The sequence below is a fragment of the Ranitomeya imitator genome, chromosome 2 (assembly GCF_032444005.1).
Source record: "Ranitomeya imitator isolate aRanImi1 chromosome 2, aRanImi1.pri, whole genome shotgun sequence".
NCBI lineage: Eukaryota > Metazoa > Chordata > Amphibia > Anura > Dendrobatidae > Ranitomeya > Ranitomeya imitator.
Genome location: NC_091283.1, coordinates 337,691,230 through 337,715,784, shown reverse-complemented (window position 1 = coordinate 337,715,784; position 24,555 = coordinate 337,691,230). Strand labels below are relative to the sequence as shown.

The following is a 24,555-nucleotide window of genomic DNA, read 5'->3' as shown; positions in this document are numbered from 1 at the left end:
ACAAATAAACCTCTTGCGCTTGACACCGCAACTGGGGTGTCAGCGTAACCGAAATAATAATTTAGATGCACAGGAGTGCGTGCGGTGCCGCGTGCGGTCCCGCTCTGGCGGACGCCACTAACCACCCAGGCTTGGGTAGGGAAAGCACTGTGATAGCGCACGGCGCCGTACTAGCGATCACAGCAAATACACGCTGTTTTGTGTGTTCAAGTGTTGATAACAAAGTCGGGCGCTAGATAGCAATCATCCACCTTTCGCGAGCAGTCAAACACAAGGGAGGGGATAATTAAAAAGCGACTTTCTCTCATCAACACACACACAATCACAAGTGTACATTAGCACATGGCCTAGCGGCCATGCGAACCTTTTATAGCGGCAGTGCTACAAGACCTTCCAGATGGACCAATAGGAGCCACAACAGGACCTGAGCATGTGACCCCCTTCCTCCAATGGGCATGGTCAGTAAGGGAAAAGCAGGATTTAGTCCCAGAAAGACCTGCTCGCTGCTGAACATTGCTGGCTAGAAGGACAGAGCCTGGAAGGGCAGTAGTAACCAGTCGTCCAGTATCAGCCTGAGCTAGACGCTGGGACCGACGTCTCCGCTGAGCAGACTCCACTGCGGCTGGAGAATGGGAGACCGCAGCGGAGATGGTTTGAGATTCCCCCTGTGCAGAGGTGGGAACTCGACACCTAACAATTATGCATGTCATATATCATAATATGATATTTTAATAAATGTGTTAGGTTGCATCATCCATGGTGTGGTACTTGTTAAAACACTGAGGGAATGAGGGTGGGGAGGGTTCTTTTTAACCTCTTGTGTGCTTCCTGTCCCTGCAAGGAGGAGGAGGACATCCTCCATGGTGCTGTCAGGATGGACTCATGCAAACACAATTACCGGTAGGTCTAATCCCTATTTTTTCACCCTTCTTTAATGAAAACAACTCCAGGCTCACTTTCTGATAAGTGGCACGCATCCAAATTGGGCTCTGGAACACATATGCGGCCAAATCCATACCTATGCAACGCGCTAACTGAGCACTTCCACCCATTAGAACGCACTGAAGCTTTCGGATTACCTCACTTCCATTTTAGCCTCCCTTCGCGTTAGGTACCACATGGAGGTTATCCCTGACCCTCGCCGATATAACTGTCACATCCTGACATACATGCGTTCACAAGAAGTGGCGTATACCGCGTAAGACCACGCACCAGACTCCACTCTACTGAAACCGGTATGTTCTAAAACTCTGACACTAGCACTACTTCTTTAATGGGGACACGTCAGTTACTTACCTTATCGTTATATCACAGATACAACTTGTAACAGGGAGCACAGCGGATGCTCCATGGCACACAGTGCCTCTCTAAATTTAAGGTACGGACACACTTTTTTTAAGATCATACAATCAACCTCAACTCATACCTCTGTATTAGCAACATTGGTCACTCACTCTATCTGTGCATTACAGATATAATTTACCATAGGAAATATGGAGGGTACCCCACTGCATACAGTGCCTCTCTGACTTAAAGGTATAGTCATATTCTTTACCTAACATGTACAGTTAGGTCCATATATATTTGGACAGAGACAACATTTTTCTAATTTTGGTTATAGAGATTATTACAATGAATTTTAAACAAAACAATTCAGATGCAGTTGTAGTTCAGACTTACAGCTTTCATTTCAGGGTATCCACATTAAAATTGGATGAAGGGTTAGGAGTTTCAGCTCCTTAACATGTGCCACCTTGTTTTTAAAGTGACCAAAAGTAATTGGACAATTGACTCCAAGGCTATTTCATGAACAGGTGTGGGCAACCCCTTTGTTATGTTATTCTCAATTAAGGAGATTAAATGCCTGGAGTTGATTTGAGGTGTGGTGCTTGCATGTGGAAGGTTTTGAAGTGAATTAAACATGCAGTCAAAGGAGCTCTCCATGCAGGTGAAACAAGCCATCCTTAAGCTTCGAAAACAGAAAAAACCCATCTGAGAAATTGCTACAATATTAGGAGTGGCAAAATCTACAGTTTGGTACATCCTGAGAAAAGAAAAGAAAAGCACTGGTGAACTCATCAATGCAAAAAGACACGGAAGAGAACAGTGGTGGATGATCGCAGAATAATCTCCATGGTGAAGAGAAACCCCTTCACAACAGCCAACCAAGTGAACAACACTCTCCAGGAGGTAGACGTATCAATATCCAAATCTCCAATAAAGAGAAGACTGCATGAAAGTCAATACAGAGGGTTCACTGCACGGTGCAAGCCACTCATAAGCATCAAGAATAAAAAGGCTAGACTGGACTTTGCTAAAAAACATCTAAAAAAGCCAGCACAGTTCTGGAAGAACATTCTTTGGACAGATGAAACCAAGATCAACCTCTACCAGAATGATGGAAAGAGAAAAGTATGGTGAAGGCATGGTACAGCTCATGATCCAAAGCATACCACATCATCTGTAAAACACGGCGGAGGCAGTGTGATGGCTTGGGCATGCATGGCTGCCAGTGGCACTGGGTCACTAGTGTTTATTGATGATGTGACCCAGAACAGAAGCCGCCGAAAGAATTCTGAGGTATTCAGAGCCATACTGTGTGCTCTGATCCAGCCAAATGCAGCCAAACTAATTGGTCGTCGTTTCATACTACAGATGGACAATGACCCAAAACATAAAGCCAAAGCAACCCAGGAGTTTATTAAAGCAACGAAATGGAATATTCTTGAATGGCCAAGTCAGTCACCTGATCTCAACCCAATTGAGCATGCATTTCACTTGTTAAAGACTAAACTTCAGACAGAAAAGCCCACAAACAAACAGCAACTGAAAACCACCGCAGTGAAGGCCTGGCAGAGCATCAAACAGGAGGAAACACAGTGTCTGGTGATGTCCAAGAGTTCAAGACTTCAGGCAGTCATTGCCAACAAAGGGTTTTCAACCAAGTACTAAAAATGAACATTTTATTTAAAATTATTTAATCTATCCAATTACTTTTGGTCCCTTTAAAAACAGGGTGGCACATGTTAAGGAGCTGAAACTCCTAAACCCTTCATCCAATTTTAATGTGGATACCCTCAAATGAAAGCTGAAAGTCTGAACTTCAACTGCATCTGAATTGTTTTGTTTAAAATTCATTGTGGTAATGTCTATAACCAAAATTAGAAAAATGTTGTCTCTGTCCAAATATATAAGGACCTAACTGTAATGTGATCACATCATTAATTCTCTCTATTATATCGTAGACCACATCCTTTTTTCAAAAAAACCCAAACGGTCAACTAATTCTGCGAAGCCAGTAGTAACATCATAGGTGGGTGTCTCAGAGTAATCACTCCTAATAAAATCAATCTGCCACTTACACCACCTTATTTGTTTAACGGGATGCAAAGAGACACGGTGTCTCATTCCCCTTCATTAATACACCGCACCAAACAGCCGTCAGGTAGGTTCTTTACTATACTATACTACTTCCTCTTCAGAATAGCGTGTTCTACAGATATAAATATGGAGGATTATTCTATGATTATTACTCTGTTATTGAGAGGTTTCAGGTTTTGTGGAATTACCACTCTCCGTATGACGTACAAGATCACACATTTTTTCTTATGGTCTTTATTGGTATGTTTTATTTTATTATGTGTGACTTCATTATTTATTTTGTTTGCATTCTTTGTTTCCATTGTTAGTACACTGATGAAGGTCACTGTTTGACCGTAACATCTGGATACTGTAGTACAGTTTTGACTGTATTAAAATTACCTCATATCTTCAAAAATTGAGTGCCAAGTTTCTTTATCACATACTATTATTCGGCATGTACCACATATACTCGAGTATAAGCCGACCCGAGTATAAGCCGAGACCCCTAATTTTGCCACAAGAAACTGGGAAAACTTATTGACTCGAGTATAAGCCTAGGGTGGAAAATGCAGCAGCTACAGGTAAATTTCAAAAATAAAAATAGATACCAATAAAAAGTAAAATTAATTGAGACATCAGTAACTAAGTGTTTTTGAATATCCATATTGAATCAGGAGCTCCATATAATGCTCCATAAAGTTCATGATGGGCCCCATAAGATGCTCCATATTAAAATATGCCCCATATAGTGCTGCATAAAAGGTTATTGATGGCCCCAAAAGATGCTCCATAGAATATTATGCTCCATATAGTGCTGAACAAAGGTTGATGGCCCCATAAGATGCTCCATAGACTATTATGCCCCATATAATGCTGCACAAAGGTTGATGGCCCCATAAGATGCTGCATTGAATATTATGCCCCGTATGGTGGGCGATAAAAAATAAATAAATGACATACTCACCTCTCGTCGCTGCTAGCCAGGTGCCCAAGTCGCCGCTGGCTCAGGCCCCCGGCACTTGCGATATTCACCTGTCCCCACTCCACCGCCGCGCGCCACTGTGTTTTCTCTGACCTGAATGTCACAGCCAGAGGACGTGGAAGGCACAGCCCGGTGGTGGAACGGGGACAGGTGAATATCACATGGCTCGCCCTCCTGGCACAGTCCCTGCTTCTCCGATGGTCTCCGGCGCGCTGACAGCTTGTTCCTGTGTTCGGCGGTCACATGGTACCGCTCATTAAAGTAATGAATATTCATTACTTTAATGAGTGGTACCATGTGACCGCTGAACATAGGAAAAGCTCCGGGTGCCGGAGACCATCGGAGAAGCAGGGAAGTGTAGAGACCGCGCCGGGAGCGGGTGAGTATGATGTGACAGCCGCCACTGCTGGCGCTCCCTCCCCCACCGACCCCCTGGGACAATGACTCAAGTATAAGCTGAGAGGGGCAGATTTAGCCTAAAAAATGGGCTGAAAATCTCGGCTTATACTCGGGTATATACTGTAAGTATCGTAGTAGCTAGGCCGCCCCATACTATCGAGTACATGGGGGCAGAGGGCATTCAGCCGAACTCTGTCACACCTTCTTCGATGCCATGTTTGCAGCAAGTGGTTACACTGCCAGGGTTTTTTTGTGTAAATCAAGTTTATTAAGTTGTACATGAGCATATACAAGAATCAGAACAATAAATTGCAGTTATATTCACTTACAATGGGATAAAGTGAATGCAATAGATGAACAGCTTTGCTTGAAGTCAATAAATGTCTCTCTTACGTTATTAAGATATAGATATGACTGACTCCTAAAGAGATTGAAAACAGGATTGAAAACAGGATATTGTATTTTCAGTCCTATGAACATAATACTTCTAGCTACTTTGAATATTCATTGGTTTTGGAATATAATTTTTCTTATATTGTGCCTCCTGATCTCCCATTATTCTGTTTCCGTATGAGTCGGAAAGTTATTTAATTCATTTAATTGTCAGATGGGAGTGATGATGTCGTTTCGCTGGGCGTTTGTGGTTCCCTCCCTCCAAATTTGAGCTATAGGATTATGATCCGAGAGCTTCATCTCCAAGCCAACCCATTTTTTACTGAGTTTGTGGTGAAATAGATCTAGAACACAGGTTCCAAGGGATGCACTTTTGTAGAGTGAAAAATCTGGGAGACCTAGCCCCCCGGTTTGTTTAGTTCTGCTCAGGAGATGATATGCCAAGCGCGGACGCCTTCCTGACCAAATAAATCTCGTTATTGCTGTCTTAAGTCTGGAGAAAAAAGATGCTGGTAGAAACAGAGGAATGGTCTGGAAGAAGTAAAGAAGGCATGGTAGTAAGTCCATTTTAATAGCGTTAATTCTTCCCAGCCATGATAGATTCAATTTGTTCCATTTCTCCAGGTCAAGTTCCGCCCTGTTCAGGGCTATTTTATAATTGGCATCATATAGTTGTTGTGACCTACCAGTCAATCTTATGCCCAGGTAGGCCAGGGAGTCAGACCGCCATCTAAATGGAAAGGAAGAGCTTAACTGGGAGACTAAAGAGGATGGCAATGAAACGTTTAGCATTTCGGACTTATGCGTATTGATTTTAAAGTTACTTAGTGCGCCAAAACTGTGTAATTCTGATAAGATATTAGGCAAACTAGTAATGGGGGAGGTAACATACGTAAGTACATCGTCCGCAAATAATGCCAGTTTATGCTCTTCTGATTGGATTCGTATGCCTGCTATAGATGGGTTGTTACGAATGGCTATTGCCAGGTGTTCCATAGTTAGTATGTATAGCAAAGGGGACAGGGGACATCCCTGCCTTGTGCCGTTCCGTATATGAAAGGGGTCCGACAGCGAGCCATTCACCTTTACCCGAGCAGAAGGAAATTCGTAGAGGGCCCTAATACTCCACAACGCCCTTCTCTGTAAGCCAATTCCCTCCAATGTTTGATACATGAAATCCCATCCCACTCTATCGAATGCTTTTTCTGCATCAATCGATAAGATATATAATGGGTCACCTCTTCGGTTTGCATTATCGATCAGGGAAATGGATCTGATAGTATTATCTCTTGCCTCCCTTCCTGGTACAAAACCCACCTGGTCGTGATTAATTAGGTAGGGCAAGAGGCTACTAAGTCTCTTTGAGATCATTTTAGCGTAAATTTTTACATCTACGTTTATGAGGGAGATAGGGCGGTAATTGCTACAGAGGGATGGATCTTTTCCTGCTTTTAGTATGACTGTGATGTGGGCGGTTAGGGCCTGCGAAGGAAAGGAACCCGCCGAGGAAACAAAGTTGCATGTTGTGAGAAATGGAGGGCCTAATAGGTCTAAGAACTGTTTGTAGAAACCTGCTGTGTACCCGTCAGGACCCGGGCTTTTGCCCATTTTTAGGTCTCCGACCACGGAGGAGATCTCCTCTAAAGAGAAATCGTTTTCTAGATCAGCCAAAGTCTCCTCGGAGATCGTGGGTAGTTTATTTTGCTGAATATAGGATTTGATTTTCCCCTGTAAGCTATGGGTGGGGAGGTCTCTATATTGGCCATTTATATTATAAAGGGACTTATAGTAATCATAGAAACTGGATAGGATGTCTTTGGAGCTATGTACTTTTTTGCCCTTGGCGTTTTTAATGTGTGGGATATATGTTTGTGGATCTCGTGGGTGTAGAGCCCTCGCTAGGAGTTTACCGCTCTTGTTCCCAAGGTGATAAAAACGACTTCTGATTCTTTCTCTATAGCACCATGATTTCTGGTCTAGGATTGTGAGGAGTTTCTGTCTATCTGTGGACAGGTTTGATAAAGTATGTGGAGAAGATCTTTTTTAGGTTGCATCTCCAGTTTGTGTATCTGTGTAGAAAGGTCGGGAATGTCTGTCAGGCGCTCCCTCTTAAGACGTGCTCCTTGTGAAATCAACACCCCCCGTAGGACGCTCTTCAGTGCCTCCCATTGTATGGAGGGGGAAGTCGGGTCCCCGGCATGGTCCACCACAAAGCCCTCTATTGAGCGCTTCACCGCCGCTACGCATATCTGATCCTGCAGCAGGCCTTCAATTAACCGCCACGAGAATCCAGATCTCGCAGAGGGGTCGAGCTGAATCGAAAAATAAATGGGCGCGTGGTTGGACCATAGCACAGATCCCACCTCCGCCCCTACCCCAGAGTCCAGTAAGCCATGGGATATGAAAAAATAATCAATTCTACTGTATGTAGAGTGTACTTGAGAATAAAAACTATAGTCTTTCGTGCCCGGATGGAGAACCCTCCACACATCCACTAAGCGTAGATCGTGCAACTGCCTCTTAACCTTTTTAATAGAGGCCAAAGGGTAAGAGGTTCTACCCGACGAGACATCCACTAGGGGATCCATTGGGAGATTAAAGTCGCCTCCAAGGATTATCGGCAGTGCGCCTGCAAATTTTTCCAAGAGTCGTTTACAAGTGTAACCAAATTTCTGTTGGCCCTGGTTGGGGAAATAGACGTTTGTTAGGATAATAGTGCGTGCCCCGAAGGCCACCTTCAAGAAAAGATATCTACCCTCCGTGTCTATTAGTGAGTCAAGGATCTCAGGTTGAAAGGATTTATGGAAGCCTATGGACACTCCTTTAGATTTGGAGCAAGGATTGGTACTATGGAACCATTTTGGGTAGTAATAAGAGGAACAATTAGGGGTCACTCCGGTTTTAAAGTGCGTCTCCTGGAGCATCAGGATTGAGATATGTTGTTTGTGGTTGGAGTACATAATTTATCTCCTTTTCTTGGGCACGTTCAACCTTTAACATTATGGGAGCAAAATTTAATTCCAGTCATAACTAGTGTTTATTTCAATGAGCTGGTAATGTGGACATCTGGACCAGAACCTATGAAGGATTTTGTGTGTTTGCTGGGATGGGAGCAGGACAGAGGGGTGAGGAAAGAAGGGTGGGATAAGGAAAAGGTAGGGGCAAATAGATAGAAAGTAGTAGAGAAAGATTAAGTGCGTGGTGAGTAAACACCGAGAATGAGAAAGAGAAATCATTATGTGGTCACTTGGCGGAAGGTCACCAAGAACAACAACAGTCGGGGTGGAAAGAAGCTGAAGATGAGAACTGGCCCCTGCTCGTCACCCCCACAACCTAAACAATAAAATATTAAACCAAACTTTGTCAACTAATATCCAATCTAGGCCGGACTAGGTTCAAATTTAAATTTTAACAGTAAAAACAGTTAGGCACATAGGCAAATCAACCATTCTTTAGGGTTATCCCGGTAGTGGGTACCGGGTCCACATGTCAGCAAGGAGTGTTTTCCACATGGCGGGTCATAAATGACTGAGGGTCTAGCCACCTCAAAAAAAAAAACCCCATTAACACATGTTTAAATTGGTACAAATATAGCAATACACATTGCAAGACAGGAGAGGGTCCAAGGAGAAACGTGCTCCCCTCATGTCGAAGTCGAGGGGGGACTGCTCTTCTTGTGTTGTTTAGTGCGCTGCGCTTTCAGCCATCTAGGGGGGATATCTGGGAGTTGGGGAGAATGAGGCCACTCGGGGAGATCAGTCATTGGTAATTCGAAAGTGCCCAGAAAGTTAGCTAGATCACCTAGATTACGAAAGATGGCCGTCTTCCCCCCTTTAAAGGCTATCAGTTGAAACGGAAATCCCCATCTATAAGGGATGTCTTTTTCTTTTAGGAGGGATAGCAGAGGTCGCAGCGCTCTTCCGAGCTGCAGAGTGCGCCTAGAGAGATCCGATAGTAATAGAATCTGAGTTCCACAGTAATTGATGGTGTCCCTCTGTCTGGCGGCCATCATGATGGCTTCTTTGATTTTATAATAGTGTACTCTGCAAATGACATCTCTGGGTCTCGATTCAGAAGATGGTTTAGGACCAAGTGACCTGTGTATACGATCAAACTCTATGGACCCTGCTCCTTCATCATTTAATAATTCAAGAAACAGTTTCTGCACCGTGGAATCTAGATCAGATGGGCCCACAGACTTAGGAAGACCACGTATTCTGATGTTGTTTCGCTTGTTACGGTTTTCTAAGTTCTCCATTCCGGTCGCCCTCTCCTCTAGTCGTAGTGTGTGGTTGGTAATGACCTCCCTGTGGGTTTGTAGTTCCTGTAAAATGGCCTCCTGAGACTTTTCTATGTCTTCCACTCGGGACGTGAATTCCGATTTTAGCGCGTGGAACTCCTTTTTATAGGAATTCTCTATGCGGCAGGCAAAAACTTCCAAGTCTTTTTTGGTGGGTAGTGTTCTAATAAATTTGCTAAGATCACTGCCGGTCATGTCGTCTAAGGAGTCATTGTTGTCTTCCCCCTCATCTGTCATTCTGTCAGGGGAGCTCCGAGAGGCTGAGGAATCTCGCAAGAAGGAGCTGTCACTTAACCCCTTAGTGGAAGACTTGGATCTAGTGTTCCTATGTTGGTTATTTGTATTTAAAAAGCGATCCATATTGTCAGGGTGAGATTCAGAATCCGGGTGTAAACGAGACCGTCTTTTGGATCTGCCCATATACCTCAGTAGGTTTGGTGGTTAAGATATGGTTGTGGGGGGGGATCAGTGAGGCAAGCCTGTCTACATTAGACAGCCAGCTCCCTCAGCAGCAACTGCCTCTCCCCTATTATGCTTCCAGTGTAAGTAGGGGGACAGCCTAGTGTCTTATGAGCTGTGAGCAGGGCTGCAGGAGCAGCGTTACTGTCAGTATGCTGTGTAGCTGCCCCTCTTGGCGCCAAAAAAAGTGAGGGGGGGGGATCCAGGTCAGATTCTCCACAGCCCCAGGTGGCTCCACGTCTCTTTGCCAGGTCAGGTTAGGTGTGCACGGTATGGAGGGACATGAGGGGACGATGGAGAAGGCAGGGGTGCGTTATATGCGGCCTGCACCATGAGTCTTTCTGCTCCCTGCGGCTTTAGGTGCAAGATGGCCGCCACTGTGACACGCGTCCTCTCCCTGCACCGCTGGCGCTCCCACACTCACCGGTGTCTCTTTGTGCTGCGCCGCGGTCTCCCTCCCTGCCTCGCTCCTGTCTGCTGCCGCCGCTGGTAGGTTCTCCTCCCAGGCTCCGCAAGAAGGCGGCAAAGAAAGGCTGCAATGGCGATGGCGTCTCCTCGCTCCAAGGCTTCAGGCGCCGTCCCGCTTCCCTCTGTCACCGGACCTCTCCTGGCACAGCGCTCAGGAGGTACGAGGTAAGGGGGCCTCTGATCACCTGTTCCGGTGGTTCTGTGAGGGGATTTTGTGCTTTTATCCGGGGTTTTTAGGAGATGCCTGGAGGAGCTCCTGTGAGACGCGTCCGTTCATCTCCGGATCCAGGCCACGCCCCCCACCAGGGTTTTTGTTACAGCCGCCCCTGTGCTGTCCCTGCGGTGTACATCTATGTTCTGGGGACCAAATGAGTTAATTTTTTTTAAAGCAGTTGTTTATTGTGTGAAAAAAAAATCTGTCTTCTGCATTTTCCATGTTTTTTTTTTCTTTTTACAAGAATTGTTGGAGCCAAGTTTCTTTAGAAGCATTTTAATATCCGTGTTTTTTTTTTGGGTAGTTTTCTTGTAATATGGGAAATCCTAAAGCTAGGAATAAACCCCATAAATCACTGTATATGGAGACTTTGGGTTTAGATCATTTCTGTCCCTTGAGTTTGTGGAAACAAAAAAGCTTTTATAAAAGCCTCAAACTTCTGTGTGTGAATCAGAGCTGAGATCTAACGTGATAGAAGATTACAGTGCGGGGAAGACGGGAAACCTTCATATAGACGGCCGGTGGTGATGGAGTCAGTGACGGACTCTGGACAAATATGTGTCTAGAGTCGTAGTAGAAGATGAAGATGTCGTCCTCATCATGAAGTAGTTATTTCTCCTGTCACGTGTAATGATTATCTCCTGCAGTATTGCTAATGCCGATTCCAGTGTCGGTAAATGAGACGAGAATTAGCGTTATGGAAGATGAGTCTATGAGGAACGTATTCAGCTGCCGACTCCGAGGAAGAAACTGCTTGTTGTCTGTGGCCGAAAATATATAGGTTTTATTAGTAGATGTAAAGAAGAAAACTAAATACTGTAAAATAGTAAATCTCCTCATATGTTTCCCTTATTATCTCCAGTAATTGTATTATTACACAGGATTTTATGATGTTACGTCTTCTTATCATTCAGGTCTCTACAATAACGGATCATCTCAGTGCAGATATTCTATATAAGAGAATTTTCTTGATTTACCCATCAAAGACAGATATGGACAGAGACAAGATGGAGGAGAGGATATTACACCTCACCCTAGAGATCCTCTTCCGGCTTACTGGAGAGGTGAGAGATTTTGATGACGTCACATTACATCATTCTTATCTATGAGAATAACAGATGGACAGAACTGGAGAGGTGAGGACTCTGGAAATGTCTGTAGTGAGATTTATTAATGTGTCTCTCCATAACCAGGATCACACAGTAGCGAAGAAGACCTCTAGTGAGCACTGTCAGGACCCTGTGTCTGAGGGATGGGGAAGACTCCTGAGCCCAATCACGGGGCCTCCACCACACCCCCTGATACATGAGGACATCAAGGACCAGAAAATCCTAGACCTCATCTACAAGATGACTGAGCTGCTGACTGGAGAGGTGACACTGCTGGGAATGCTGGGACATTATACAGTAACACTATGAAGGGATCGGGGAGATGATGGTATCATTGTATGTGTCAGGTTCCTATAAGATGTCAGGATGTCGCCATCTATTTCTCCATGGAGGAGCGGGAGTATTTAGAAGGAAACAAAAATATGTACAAGGACGTCATGATGGAGGTTCCCCAGCCCCTCACATCACCAGGTAATAGACAGGACTAAATACACACGACCTTTAATTATCTGTATGCAAATTATGTATTCAGTCCCTGTATGTGTTTTCTCCAGATCTATCCAGTAAGAGAACAATACCAGAGAGATGTCCCCGTCCTCTTCTTCCACAGAACTATAAACAAGAAGATCCCAATGTTCCTCAGGATCATCAGGTAGATGGAGAGAAGGTGTCATGAGATCTCCCCTATGATGTGTAGACGGCTGTGAAGGTCTTGTGCTCAGTCTTGTTTTATCCACCAGTATTATATGATTTATACTTGTGTAATAAGAACGATGGAGATAGCAGGATTAGCGCCGATTATACATCTGACTTCTCCATCTGTCTGTGATTTTTACAATGTTTGTTTCAGGGTGAAGATCTGACTCATATTAATACTACAGAGACATATGTGAGGGGTGATGAGTGGTGTAAAGAGGAGATTCCCACATATGACTACCCAGGTGAGTAGTAACCACTAAATGCAGCGAAGTCACAGATTCTTCTCGGTCACCAGCTGTGGATGCTTTATCGGTGGTTTAGTCTGGCTGTATTACCATGATCACCATTTTGCCTCTAGACCACAACATTCTCCTCCACACAGAACTGTTCAAATGACTTTGGGCATTGAAAGCCCTTTTATACACAACTTACCACTTGGAAGATCCACCTACCCCCTGGGATTAGAAGACGCTGACCCTTACCTGCCCAGATCTGTAAACTACAAAGCCAAATGACAGAGTATGTAGAATCTGCTGATAAGTTAGAAAATCACTTGAAGAAGTGATTATCATTGGCCTGTAAGAGAAAGCGGAGGGTAATGATGCTGTTAGCTTCCTAGAACCCTGATATCTTATTGAGTGAATCTACCTTCTCCCCCTTCTGTCCTGCTGAATTTCTCATATGGTCCCTACAAGACCAGGTCCAGTCTTTCTGGCCAAACTTCGCTTTTATGATTGACATTAAATGTGCAGTGAGGCCAAGTGTGAATTTCTGTACAATAACAAGAGAATTTTCCTTTATCCTGACTATTCAATTTGTATTAAAACTAACTTATTTCAAGGAGGACTGTGATAAACTACATAAAAACATTACCCCTGTGCCATGATATATCTCTAAGCTGTGCGTGGTTGATGGCTGTAATATACATTTACTGACGCCTGCAAGAAATATGTTGGCATGGCTCGGGCCCTGGTTTCATGGATTCACTCCACGTCATAAATTACATTGTTTTCAGTCCTAAGAAATTCAGATTACTGCACACCTCTCCTGAAATGGGGAGCAATATTATTTTCTCTAATCTTCTGGTCAGGACTCATAGTAGCTCCAATGGTCCACCATAAATGAATGCAACGCTGGTTTAATTTTAAAGTTCTCCCCTTGTACATACGTTTTTGTTGTGGATGTAACCTGTTTTTTTATTCTATGTCTTTTTTTTACCTGTTTATTCTGTAGGATAGTTTGATTGTAGTGGGATTGTCCTGCCTCACTTGTGTGAGTCTGTAGCTCCCTGATAGTCCTAGTGATGAAATCCATCTTGTGGTTGTTGTTTAATCTGTATTTGTAGTTTTAAGTTAATGAGATTCTCGTGCTCTTGGGCATGGCTTTGTACCAGTGCTGTGGGCGGGGTTTTATGTGGTGTTCTTCTTACATATTCATCTGTATTGGCTTATAATAGGTTACTGATCCTTCAGTGACCTGCCCCATATTTTACATAATGCATATAATAGTGTTGTTATTATTGTTAATGCCTATAATATTGTGGCTATTGTGAGGCTTAGAAAAAAAAACTATGTCCAGCAAAATGACACCGGTGGCACCTGTCCAGTATCATCTATCTTTTACTTATAGATGCTACTGCGCTGGCGCCGCCATCGCTGGTGACATTTTGCTGGATGTATTTTTTTTCTAAGATTCATATTAGCCACAATATTATTGTCACAAACCCCGGAAGTACTTGCTGCAGGGAGGGCGGTTCGCCGCAGTAAGGGATACAAGGGCAGAGCGGTGGAGAACTCACTGAGAATTGAGCAGGACCTGAACCACGTGACTAAGGGGGAATGACCGAGGGCCGGAGAGTGGGTGAGCCAACCGGCGCCGGAGAGGAGTATAACGTGCCAAGGTCAGAACCAGGAGGACAACGAGGTACAGAAGAATAGTCAGGAGGAAGCCGAAGGTCGGAAGCCAAGACCAAAAGAGACACGAGGTAGCGGAGTCAAACAAACGGGCCAGATCATACACGGAAGATCAAAGCAAAACACAGTAGGCACACGCACACCAGGGGGTCAGGAATACAGACCAAACGAGAGTATGCCTGACAGGGAATCCAGGTTCAGTGTGGGTATAAATATCCCTCCCCGATTCAAAAGGAGGCTACCTATAATTAACCCTGAGAAGGCAGGGCATGAACCCTGTCCAAACCATGACAGTACCCCCCCTCTTAATGAGGGTCCACTGGACCCCCAGGCTTCTCTGGGTACCTGGCATGGAAGGCCCACACCAGTCGATCGGCGTGCACCGAACTGGCCGGGACCCATGACCGATCCTCAAGAGAAAACCCTTTCCAGTGTATAAGATACTGGATCTCCAGGCGCACCCACCAAGAGGCAATGATGCACCCTACCTAGTACTCCAACTGCCCCTCTGCTAATACTGACGAAGCATTGGACGATTAATCCTCCCTCACCATCCCCACTGGCTTTAACAGGGACCTGTGGAAGACATCAGAAATTTTAAAGGAGGCGGGCAGCAGTAGTCTGTAGGCCACCGGATTGGCAACCTCCACAATTTTGTATGGGCCAATAAACCTGGGGCCCAGCTTCATATAGGGTATCTTAAGCTTGATATTGCAGGTGGATAACCACAACTTCTCCCCCACTACAAACGCCGGCCCTGACCCCCTCCTCCTGTCTGCAAACCGTTTGTATCTCCTCTGGGCCTCAGAGATGTTCTTCTGAACCTGCAGGACAATCTGAATCCATGCAGGAGAACTCTCCAAAATGTGGGTTAAACCCATAGTTGACCTGAAAGGGAGACCCAGTAGACTGGCTCACACAGCCATTGAACGCAAATTCTGCCGCTGGCTATACCTCACATCAGTCCTCCTGTCTAGAAGAGGCCAGACATCTTAGAATTTGCTCCAAGGAATGGTTTGTGCATTCAGTCTGTCCATTAGACTCCAGGTGATAGGCAGAGGAAAAGGACAACGTAATCCCCAGCTTCCTACAAAAAGCCCTCCAAAACCTGGCCACAAACTGTACCCCTCTGTCCGACACCACATTCACAGGCACTCCATGCAACCCAACTATATGTTGAAAAAATAAGCGGGCCAAGGTTTCAGCTGATGGTAACGCTGGCAAAGTGGGCTTGTTTGGAGAACCTATCCACCACCACCCATACCACTGAGTTGCCCCTGGAAGGAGGAAGATTTGTGATAAAGTCCATGGCCAAATGTGTCCATGGTCTATCCGGAATTTGCAAAGGCACCAATTCCCTGGCCGGCAATTAGAAATTATAGAACGGGCTCACACCCTACATGCAGTCACAAACTTTTTGACATCTGTTACCATTGAGGGCTGCCAAAAACCCCTCACAACTGCCCCCCGGTTAGCTGCAATCCCAGGATGAGCACTCAATACAGAATCATGGAACTCCTGCAGGAGTCTGTGACGGAAACTTTCTGGTGCAAACAATTTACCTGAGGTTTTATTACCAGGAGCTCGCGCTTGGGCCTCCAAAATTTCTCTCTGTAAATCGGATGAGATTTCGGCCACCACTGCTCCTGGCTGAAGAATGGAGGAGGGAGGTTCTTGTGGGGACACAGAATTAATGCTTCGGGATAATGCATCAGTCTTAATATTCTTAGATCCTGGGCAGAATGTGATAGTGAAATGAAATCGAGAAAAAAAAAAGCGCCCACCGAGCCTGTCTGGGGGTCAATCTCTTGGTAGACTCGATATAGGCCAAATTTTTATCAATGATAACTGTAATGTATTGCATGTCCCCCTCCAGGAAATGACTCCACAAGGGCTGAAGTAAAACAATTTTTCGTAGCCACAGACCAATTTTTCACATCAGCCCCCTTGAGAGTGAGGTCCATCAAAGGTTTTACCACCTGCGAAAAACCCTTAATAAACTTCCTTTAGAAGTTAGCAAAACCCAAAAATTGCTGAAACCCCTTTAAGTCATGAGGCTGCACCCAATCCGTAATGCTTGGACCTTCTTAGGATCCATGCAAAACCCCTCCCCTGACACAATTAAACATAGAAAGGACAGTTCCTGTAAAAAAAAATTGCTACCTTCCATTAGGTGGCACTAGAGTTCTAGTTCTCTTCCTCTCTGAAGAGACAATTTGCAGAATTGGCCTATTTCCCAGAGGAGCATTGCGGCTTTAAGTCTCCTCATCTCGGCATGCTTAACATGTCAATCTCCGCATGGAGAAACAATACTTATTGGATATCGGTCGGACGCCTCTCACACAGCCAAACCAGATCACCACTTTGCAGTGACGAAGGGCAGTATCCCGAAACACAGTGTCTGCAAATTGAGATTCTCGTTTGGCTATTATCCTATGTCATGTGACAAGGTTCATTAAAGGGTTGACATTGACTTGTAGGATTGCTACCTTCCACTAGGCAGACAAGAGACAATTTTCATAATTAACATATTTCCCAGAGGAGCATTGCGGCTTTAAGTCTCCTCATCTCGGCATGCTTAGCATGTCAATCTCCGCAAGGAGAAACGATACTTCTTGTAAAAAAAAATGCACATTTCTCCAATTTGGCATACAAATGATTCTCCCTGAATCTCATGAGAACCATATGCGGATGGTGCAAGTGAGGACAACCAGCAGAGGGCGCCTCTTATGAACTCGAGCCTGGGAGCTTTCTAGGAAAGTTCCCACGATCTAGGGACAACCAGCAGAGGGCGCCTCACCGCAAATGAAGGTAAATATAGGTCATTGACCTACTTTACCTTCATTCCCCGGGGTTTTGCAGCCACGAACAATGTTGCATTAGCAAAGCTCGTGGCTGCAAAATATTTTAACCCCTTCAGATGGATTTACATCGTTGGACATTACAGATCTTCGGAAGGTAAGGATATTGTTGGTTTTTTGTTTTTTTTTGTTACAGAACGAGGGTCTTCAGTGACTGGATTGGGCGTTGAATAAAATATTACAACAACCTTTGTGTTTATTTCATTAAAATAATTTTTAATAATGTGTTTGTGTTTTTTTAACCCCTTACTACTATTGGATTAATAATGGATAGGTGTCATAATTGACGCCTCTCCATTATTAATTTGGCTTAATGTCACCTTACAATAGCAAGGTGGCATTAACCCTTCATTACCCCATATCCCACCGCTACACGGGAATGGGAAGAGAGTGGCCAAGTGCCAGAATAGGCGCATCTTCCAGATGTGCCTATTCTGGGGTGGCTGGGGGCAGATGTTTTTAGCTGGGGGGGCCAATAACCATGGACCCTCTCTAGGCTATTAATATCTGCCCTCAGTCACTGGCTTTACTACTCTGGCGGAGAAAATTGCACGGGAGCCCACGCCAATTTTTTCCGCCATTTAACCCTTTAATTTAGTAGATAGAACGGCCAAATTTTGCATATACACACTACTAACAGTAGTGTGGAATATGCAAAAAAAAAGGTGATATGACATGGTTTACTGTATGTAAACCATGTCACAAATCATGTCGGGTTTATGATGGAGATAGCAAAAGCCGGTAATTGAATAGCTTTAAAGCTATCTAGCGCTGTATGAAGTAATAATATATATACATATATGTGTCTAATGACGGACGTATTTTCTGTGCTCTTATGTCCGTAAAACTCCCAAGTGTGACGGCGGCCTAATATTGTTCAGTTCCTGAAAAAAGAACCTCGCTGCGACAGGTGAGACAGAAGGCCGAATATGCCCCTTGCAGAGACTCTCAGCGATGTACTCCTACATGGCTTGACGTATAGATAAATTAACCCCCGGAACTTTTTTCAGTTTTCCTTTTTCGTTTTTCGCTCCCCTCCTTCCCAGAGCCATAACTTTTTTATTTTTCCATTAATATTGCCATAAGAGGGCTTATTTTGCAGGACGAGTTGTACTTTTGAAAGACACCATTGGTCTTACCATGTCGTGTACTAGAAAACGGGAAACAAAATTCCAAGTGCGGTGAAATTGCAAAAAAGCTGCAATCGCACACAAGTTTTGTGTTTGGCTTTTTTGCTAGGTTCACTAAATACTTAAACTGACCTGCCATTATGATTCTCCAGATCATTACGAGTTCATAGACACCAAACATGTCTAGGTTCTTTGTTATCTAAGTGGTGAAAAAAAATCCAATATTTGCTTTAAAAAAAAAAAAGTGCAATTTTCCGAGACCCTTAGAGTTCCCATTTTTAGGGATCTCGGGTCGGGTGAGGGTTTTTTTCTTGCACGCTGAGCTGACATTTTTTTTTTTTTTTTTTTGTAAATTCTTTATTTAAAGTAAAGGCAAAGAACAATCGCATAGTTTATATTAGCGTAAATAAATCATGTCCATTACATTAATGGCATTAAACAAACCAAAACTACCATCCTTTGGGAAGGATAGGAAAGGGGGAGGGATGGAGAGGGGAAGGGTAGGGCAAGGGGGTGAGGCTGAGGGGGAAACACAAGGAGGGAGATGGGGGGAGGGAGGGGAACAATAAACATAACATTTCAAGTACACGTGAGGACATTACTCTAAAGTAGACTGACCGATATCATGGAGTTTGCGAAGGGGCAGAGACAAGTAAAGAACAATATTAAGGCGCACTGGATCTAAATGATTTCCAGGGGAGCCAATCAGCAACAAAACGTTCATGAGAATATGTTTCCCAACTTGAGAGTTCCTCTAGTCTGTGGATATGGTCAATTTTGTTAAACCACTCACCCATCGTTGGAGTTATCAAGTGCTTTGCAGCACTAAGCAACAATGGAAGAAGGCCATGCCTCGATCGTCTGAAGTTATTCGATGGGCACAAGAGAATGGCCTCAGAGGCCAACAAATTGGTTATGATTAGTTTTAGCTCTTTAAGCGTGGAGTTTTTTCCCCAAAAAAATTTTTTTTATCTGAGAACATTCCCAAAATATGTGTCCATGGTTTCCTTGGGCGGCTTGGCATCGCCAAAATAAGTCTGAGTCTGATAGACCCAGATGGTGGAGCTTGACCGGAGTCATATGCCATCTGGTTAGCACCTTGTATGAGTTTTCCTGTAACAGGATACAACGGGAAAAACCACTGGCAAACCTCAACATCTTGGAGATCTGATCGTCTGTAAAAATAACATTAAATTCAGATTCCCAGGAGTAAATAAAAGAGGGCTTAGAGTATTGAGGAGGGGTAATAAGTCGGGAGTATATACGAGATATTACTTTATATCTAGCTGGTCCTGTTTTGAGCATGAGATCCAACCACGACCAGTTAGACTTGTGTGGGAATTGTTTTCTGAATTGCGTTAGAATACGTATAGTATGGTGTTTTTGAAGGAAGTTTTTTGGAGAGGTTAGAGCATTACTAGGCCAGCTATCATTTTTAAGGGTTTTTCCATCATAAAAGTTAGTAAGAGAGTCCATTGGAAGTTTTGACCATAAGTTATATGAATCCTTAAAGTTAGGATTAACTAGAAAGGGGATGACTGCAATAGGGGTTAGTGAAGAAGGAAACGACTCCGGTGGCAATTCATTCAATAGGGAGCGTCTGATATGCAGAGTTGCTAAGGTTATATCATCCAGACCAAGCGAAGCCCATGGTTTTGAATGTGACCATAAGAGTGAGATCCCCCCATTGCCTAGTAGGGCCATATCTATCAAGTCTAGTGTACCCCTCTCAAAGCCAAGTACGATTCTCAGTCATCTACTTAAGTGTATAGCTTTACAATACATATAATAATAATTTTTTATTTATATTTATATTTACATATAAGGGTCCGGGACTCCCAAGCCACCGCATGAAGTGGGGTATGTTAACAATTTGAAGGGAAGCCTAGCTGGTTTGTTTCTCCATATGAATTTAGATATTAAGGACCTAATTTTTTTGAAGAAAGTAAGGGAGAGACGAATGGGGACCATACTCATGCAGTATAGTAGTATAGGCATCAGGTACGCCTTGAATACGTTGATACGTCCTATCCACGATAAAGTGGGTAAGTTGTAAGATTTCATCAACGTATCTAATTTCTTTAGTAAGGGAGAAAAGTTAGAACTGAACAAGTCCATGGGATCCCTGGTAACCCATACTCCCAAATATTTTATGGAGGAAGCAGACCAAGAGAAGGGGGTTATTTTACGTAAATTAGATAGCTGAAAGTTTGATAAGGTAATATTGAGAGCCTCCGATTTAGAGTAGTTAATTTTAAAATTTGATAATTTACCAAACTGATTAAGTATATTGAGGATAATAGGGAATGCTTTAAAAGGATTAGTGATGAGGAAAAGCAGATCATCTGCAAATGCTAAGGTTTTTATTTCCATACTATCTGCAATCCCCTGACCTGGACCTCCTGTCTAATTCTCTGAATCAGTGTTTCGATAACTAGTATAAACAAAGAAGGGGACAAGGGGCACCCCTGCCTGGTACCATTACTGATATTAAAAACGTCTGATAGTATACCGTTCACTCGGACCCTGGCGGTGGGAAGGGAATACAAGGAAAAAACAGCTGTAATAAACTGAGGAGGAAAGCCAAACCGATGCAAGACCCTCTCCATGTATCTCCAACTCACTCTATCAAAAGCCTTCTCGGCGTCAGTAGATAAAAGAGTCAGTGGCAGATTCCGCTTTCTAGCATACATTATGGATTGGAGAACTTTAGTTGAATTATCCCTGCCCTCCCTCCCTCGTATAAAACCCGCCTGGTCCGAGCGAATCAGTCTAGGGAGGATGTTACCCAATCTGGTCGCTAGGAGTTTTGCCCAAAGCTTTGTATCTGCGTTGAGGAGGGATATCAGTCTGTAGCTAGAGCAAAGATTGGGATCTTTACCCTCCTTTGGCAGTACTGTGATAAAGGCTTCTAAGGCTTGTTTCGGGAGAGATTCTCCTGCCATATAAGAGTTGAATAGTGTAACCAGGTGGGGTAATAGGGATTTTATTAATTTTTTATAGTAGATGATTGGTAGGCCATCAGGGCCCGGGGCTTTCCCGTTGGTAATGTTAGATAGAGTTTCTAAGACTTCCTCAGGAGTGATTGGAGTCACTAAAGATGTAATGTCATCTGTAGACATTGAGGGAAGCCTCAAAGAGGAAAGAAAGGTGTCTATTGCCTCCGAGGCTGTCCCAGGTTCCTCCATGCCCCCCGGTACCTCTAAATTATAAAGGTTTTCATAGAAATGTGTAAATTCCTTGGCAATGTCCTTGGTCTCAGAAATAATTGATCCATTCCTACCCTTTAATTGTGTGATATAGGTTCGTCCACTACGCTTTCTCAAGAGAGACGTCATGAGCTTACTTCCTCTGTTACCGTGGAGGTAGAACCGTTGTTGACTTCTCATATAGATCTTAGCTGAATGTATGTTCAAAAGATCTTTCAAGGATCTTCTGAGTGCAATGAGTTCTTTCTGTGTTTTATCTGTCTGAGAGCGTTTGTGTAACCATTCTATAGTATTAATCTGATGAAGGATAGACATTACTTCTTTTGACCTTTCCTTTTTCAAATATGAGTCCAGGGCTATAAATTCTCCCCTCAAGACCACTTTATGTGTCTCCCAGACCAAGGGCATGGAGGTACCCGGGAGACAGTTTTCCCTGAAGAATAGATTGATAGAGTTTAAAAATTTAGTTACATGGGAACTAGAGCTTAGCAGAGTTTCGTTCAGCGTCCAAGTAAATGACGGGAGGGGAAGTGATTTAATAATCATCTCTAGGAAAATCGGGGCATGGTCTGAAAGAGAAATAACATCTATTTTTGCAGATTTCACCAATTGAAGGTGACAAAATTCAGTTAGAAGGTAGTCTAATCTATGGTAGTTATTGTGGGGAGAGGAAAATAAAGTAAAGTCTTTAGTCGACGGATATAGCGTTCTCCATGGGTCGATTAATTTTAAAGATTGCAGGCTAGTATGCAGTTTTCTTAGTGCTTTTTGTGAGATAGAGGATTTTCCTGACGAGGAATCTATCGCTGGGTTGAGAGAAACATTAAAATCCCCACCTAGAATTATGATCCCTTCTTTGAATAAGCTAAGGGTATTCAATACTTGACACAGCCAACCAATTTGATTTTGATTTGGGGCGTAGATGTTGCAAAGGGTAACTTTTGTGTTGGCTAGCAGACCCTTTACCATAATATATCTCCCATCAGCATCAGATAAGATATCCTTTAAGGTGAAAGGAACATTTTTTTTATGCTATACTGACTCCCCTGGAAGCAGTGGTACCGGTATTATGATACCATATAGGGAATTGTGTTCTTGACATATCAGGGGTCCTATCTTTTTTAAAGTGGGTTTCCTGGAAAAATACTATACTAGAATTTTTAGATTGCAGAAGTCTCATCAGTTGCCCTCTTTTCCTTGGGGAGTGCATGCCCTTCACATTATATGAGGCCACCACTAAGGTGGCTGATTTTAAATCGCTAACGGTCATGAACCAAAAAAGAAGTTAGGAGGACATCTGCACACGTGTACCAAATTAACAAGGGAACCATAACAGTAGTAAAAACATTAAGGAAGAAAAAATGTAACATATAAACATCAAACATCCCATCTGTGGCGGAGGTAGGGGCCCAAAACATCCTCCAAAAACAGACAGGACAGTCCATTACGGGCACACAAGTGGCGATCAAAATAACTATAACTAATACCGTTAAATTCTATAACAAAGACAATGTAGAGGACAAATTCCATTATCCAATCGAACTTTGAGCTGTACCCGATCTATATATACCAGCAAGATCAGGTCCAGCAACCCATCCAAGATCAGGAGCAGAAGCGTCACATAAGCTCTTCAAGGAGGCAGTTTCTTTTTAGCTCCAGTTTTGCCTTCTTTCGGGGAGGCAAGTCTCTTGGCTGGAGACCACTCGCCATGATCCAACAAGGGGCGAAGGCTGGGTGGAATATTCAGCATCATATCCAAGGGTAGCCAGGAAGGAACATCCACTTCCTCGATGTCGAATGTAGCCCAAACTTTGGCAAGATCATCTGGATGGTGAATTGTAACTTGTTTTCCTCCGCCGTGTATAGTCAGGCCAAAAGGGAATAACCATTTATATAGTATCTTATTCGCACGAAGTGTGTCAAGAAGAGGCTTCAGAACCCTCCGTTTGGCAAGAGTCGATGGTGCAAGGTCCTGGTATAACTTCCATAGATCCTTCGTAGGACAAATTTTTATTATCCCCGGCAGCATTTAAGATTGCCGAGGTATCCAGGTAATTCAGGAGACCACATATCACATCCCTCGGGGGATCTGCGGGTTTAGGTTTAGGCCTAAGTGAGCGATGTATCCGCTCAATGACCATTTGATCGCATCTTTCTTGAGACAGTAATAATGCAAATATTTCCTTGGCCGATTTTTCGAGGATCTCGTTAGAGACACTTTCAGGTATCCCTTTGATTCTGATATTTTTTCTGCGACTCCGATTTTCTTGGTCCTCTATGGATAGGGACACCATGTTTAAATGAGATTTGTGGAAGTCCAGATGGTCTTTTATTTTGTTAGAATGACTTATAATAGAAGATTGGGTGGCCTCTAGAGACTCAACTCTGTTGCCAATTTGTTGAATATCTGCTCGTAGGCCTGAGACCTCTGCAATCAATGACTTCATTGCTTGAATTAGTGCTTTTTTAAGGAAGGATTTTGTGATTCCTCCAGAGTCCATATGTGTAGTGTCGCTTCCTGAGGCTTCATCACTTGAATCGTAGTCGTTGACTTGTTCATCCACTGTGGCACCTGATTGAGAGGTCTTGCTGGTAGACCTGGTTGACGAAGGCTTGTGTTTTAGGAATTTCTCCATAGCTTTTTGTTTGTCTTGTCTAGTAGCAGAGAGAGAAGAGTTGCGGCGCTCTTTATGAAGTTTAACCATTCTATCTAAATGTAGCGCTCGCTTTGAAGCTCACCACATGTGCGCCAGCCTGACGCTTAGGTCATCATATTGGTTGTAGTTGAATAGAGCTGCACAATGCCATAGTTTGAGCAAAGAAAAGGATTTTCTCTGAGTTGTCTAAAGTGTCAGACTTAGAGAGAAGGTTAAGCAGAAGTTGTCATTCTTCCGTGGGAATACGATTATGGTAGGCTTAATAAAAAAATAAAAAAGAGAAAAAACTAAATAAAATTAAATGAAACTGTATAGGGCTTGGTCACCAGGGTCTAGAGCAAGAGTCAAGTGGGCACAGCAGGGTTCATGTATAACAGCTCTGGATGCTAAGGAGTTAAC

The 24,555-nt window shown here is 43.6% G+C and overlaps 1 protein-coding gene across 1 annotated transcript in view; it reads left to right on the top strand.

The window, feature by feature from the left end:
• The window catches only part of LOC138663641 (zinc finger protein 773-like), a 105,806-nt gene that overhangs the window by 76,936 nt on the left and 4,315 nt on the right, over positions 1–24,555 (top strand). The window contains exons 6-10 of the mRNA XM_069749918.1: positions 11,493–11,642; positions 11,772–11,951; positions 12,035–12,158; positions 12,242–12,339; positions 12,538–12,628. Of these exons, the coding sequence (XP_069606019.1) occupies positions 11,493–11,642; positions 11,772–11,951; positions 12,035–12,158; positions 12,242–12,339; positions 12,538–12,628 (643 nt within the window). The remainder of the gene's footprint in view (positions 1–11,492; positions 11,643–11,771; positions 11,952–12,034; positions 12,159–12,241; positions 12,340–12,537; positions 12,629–24,555) is intronic.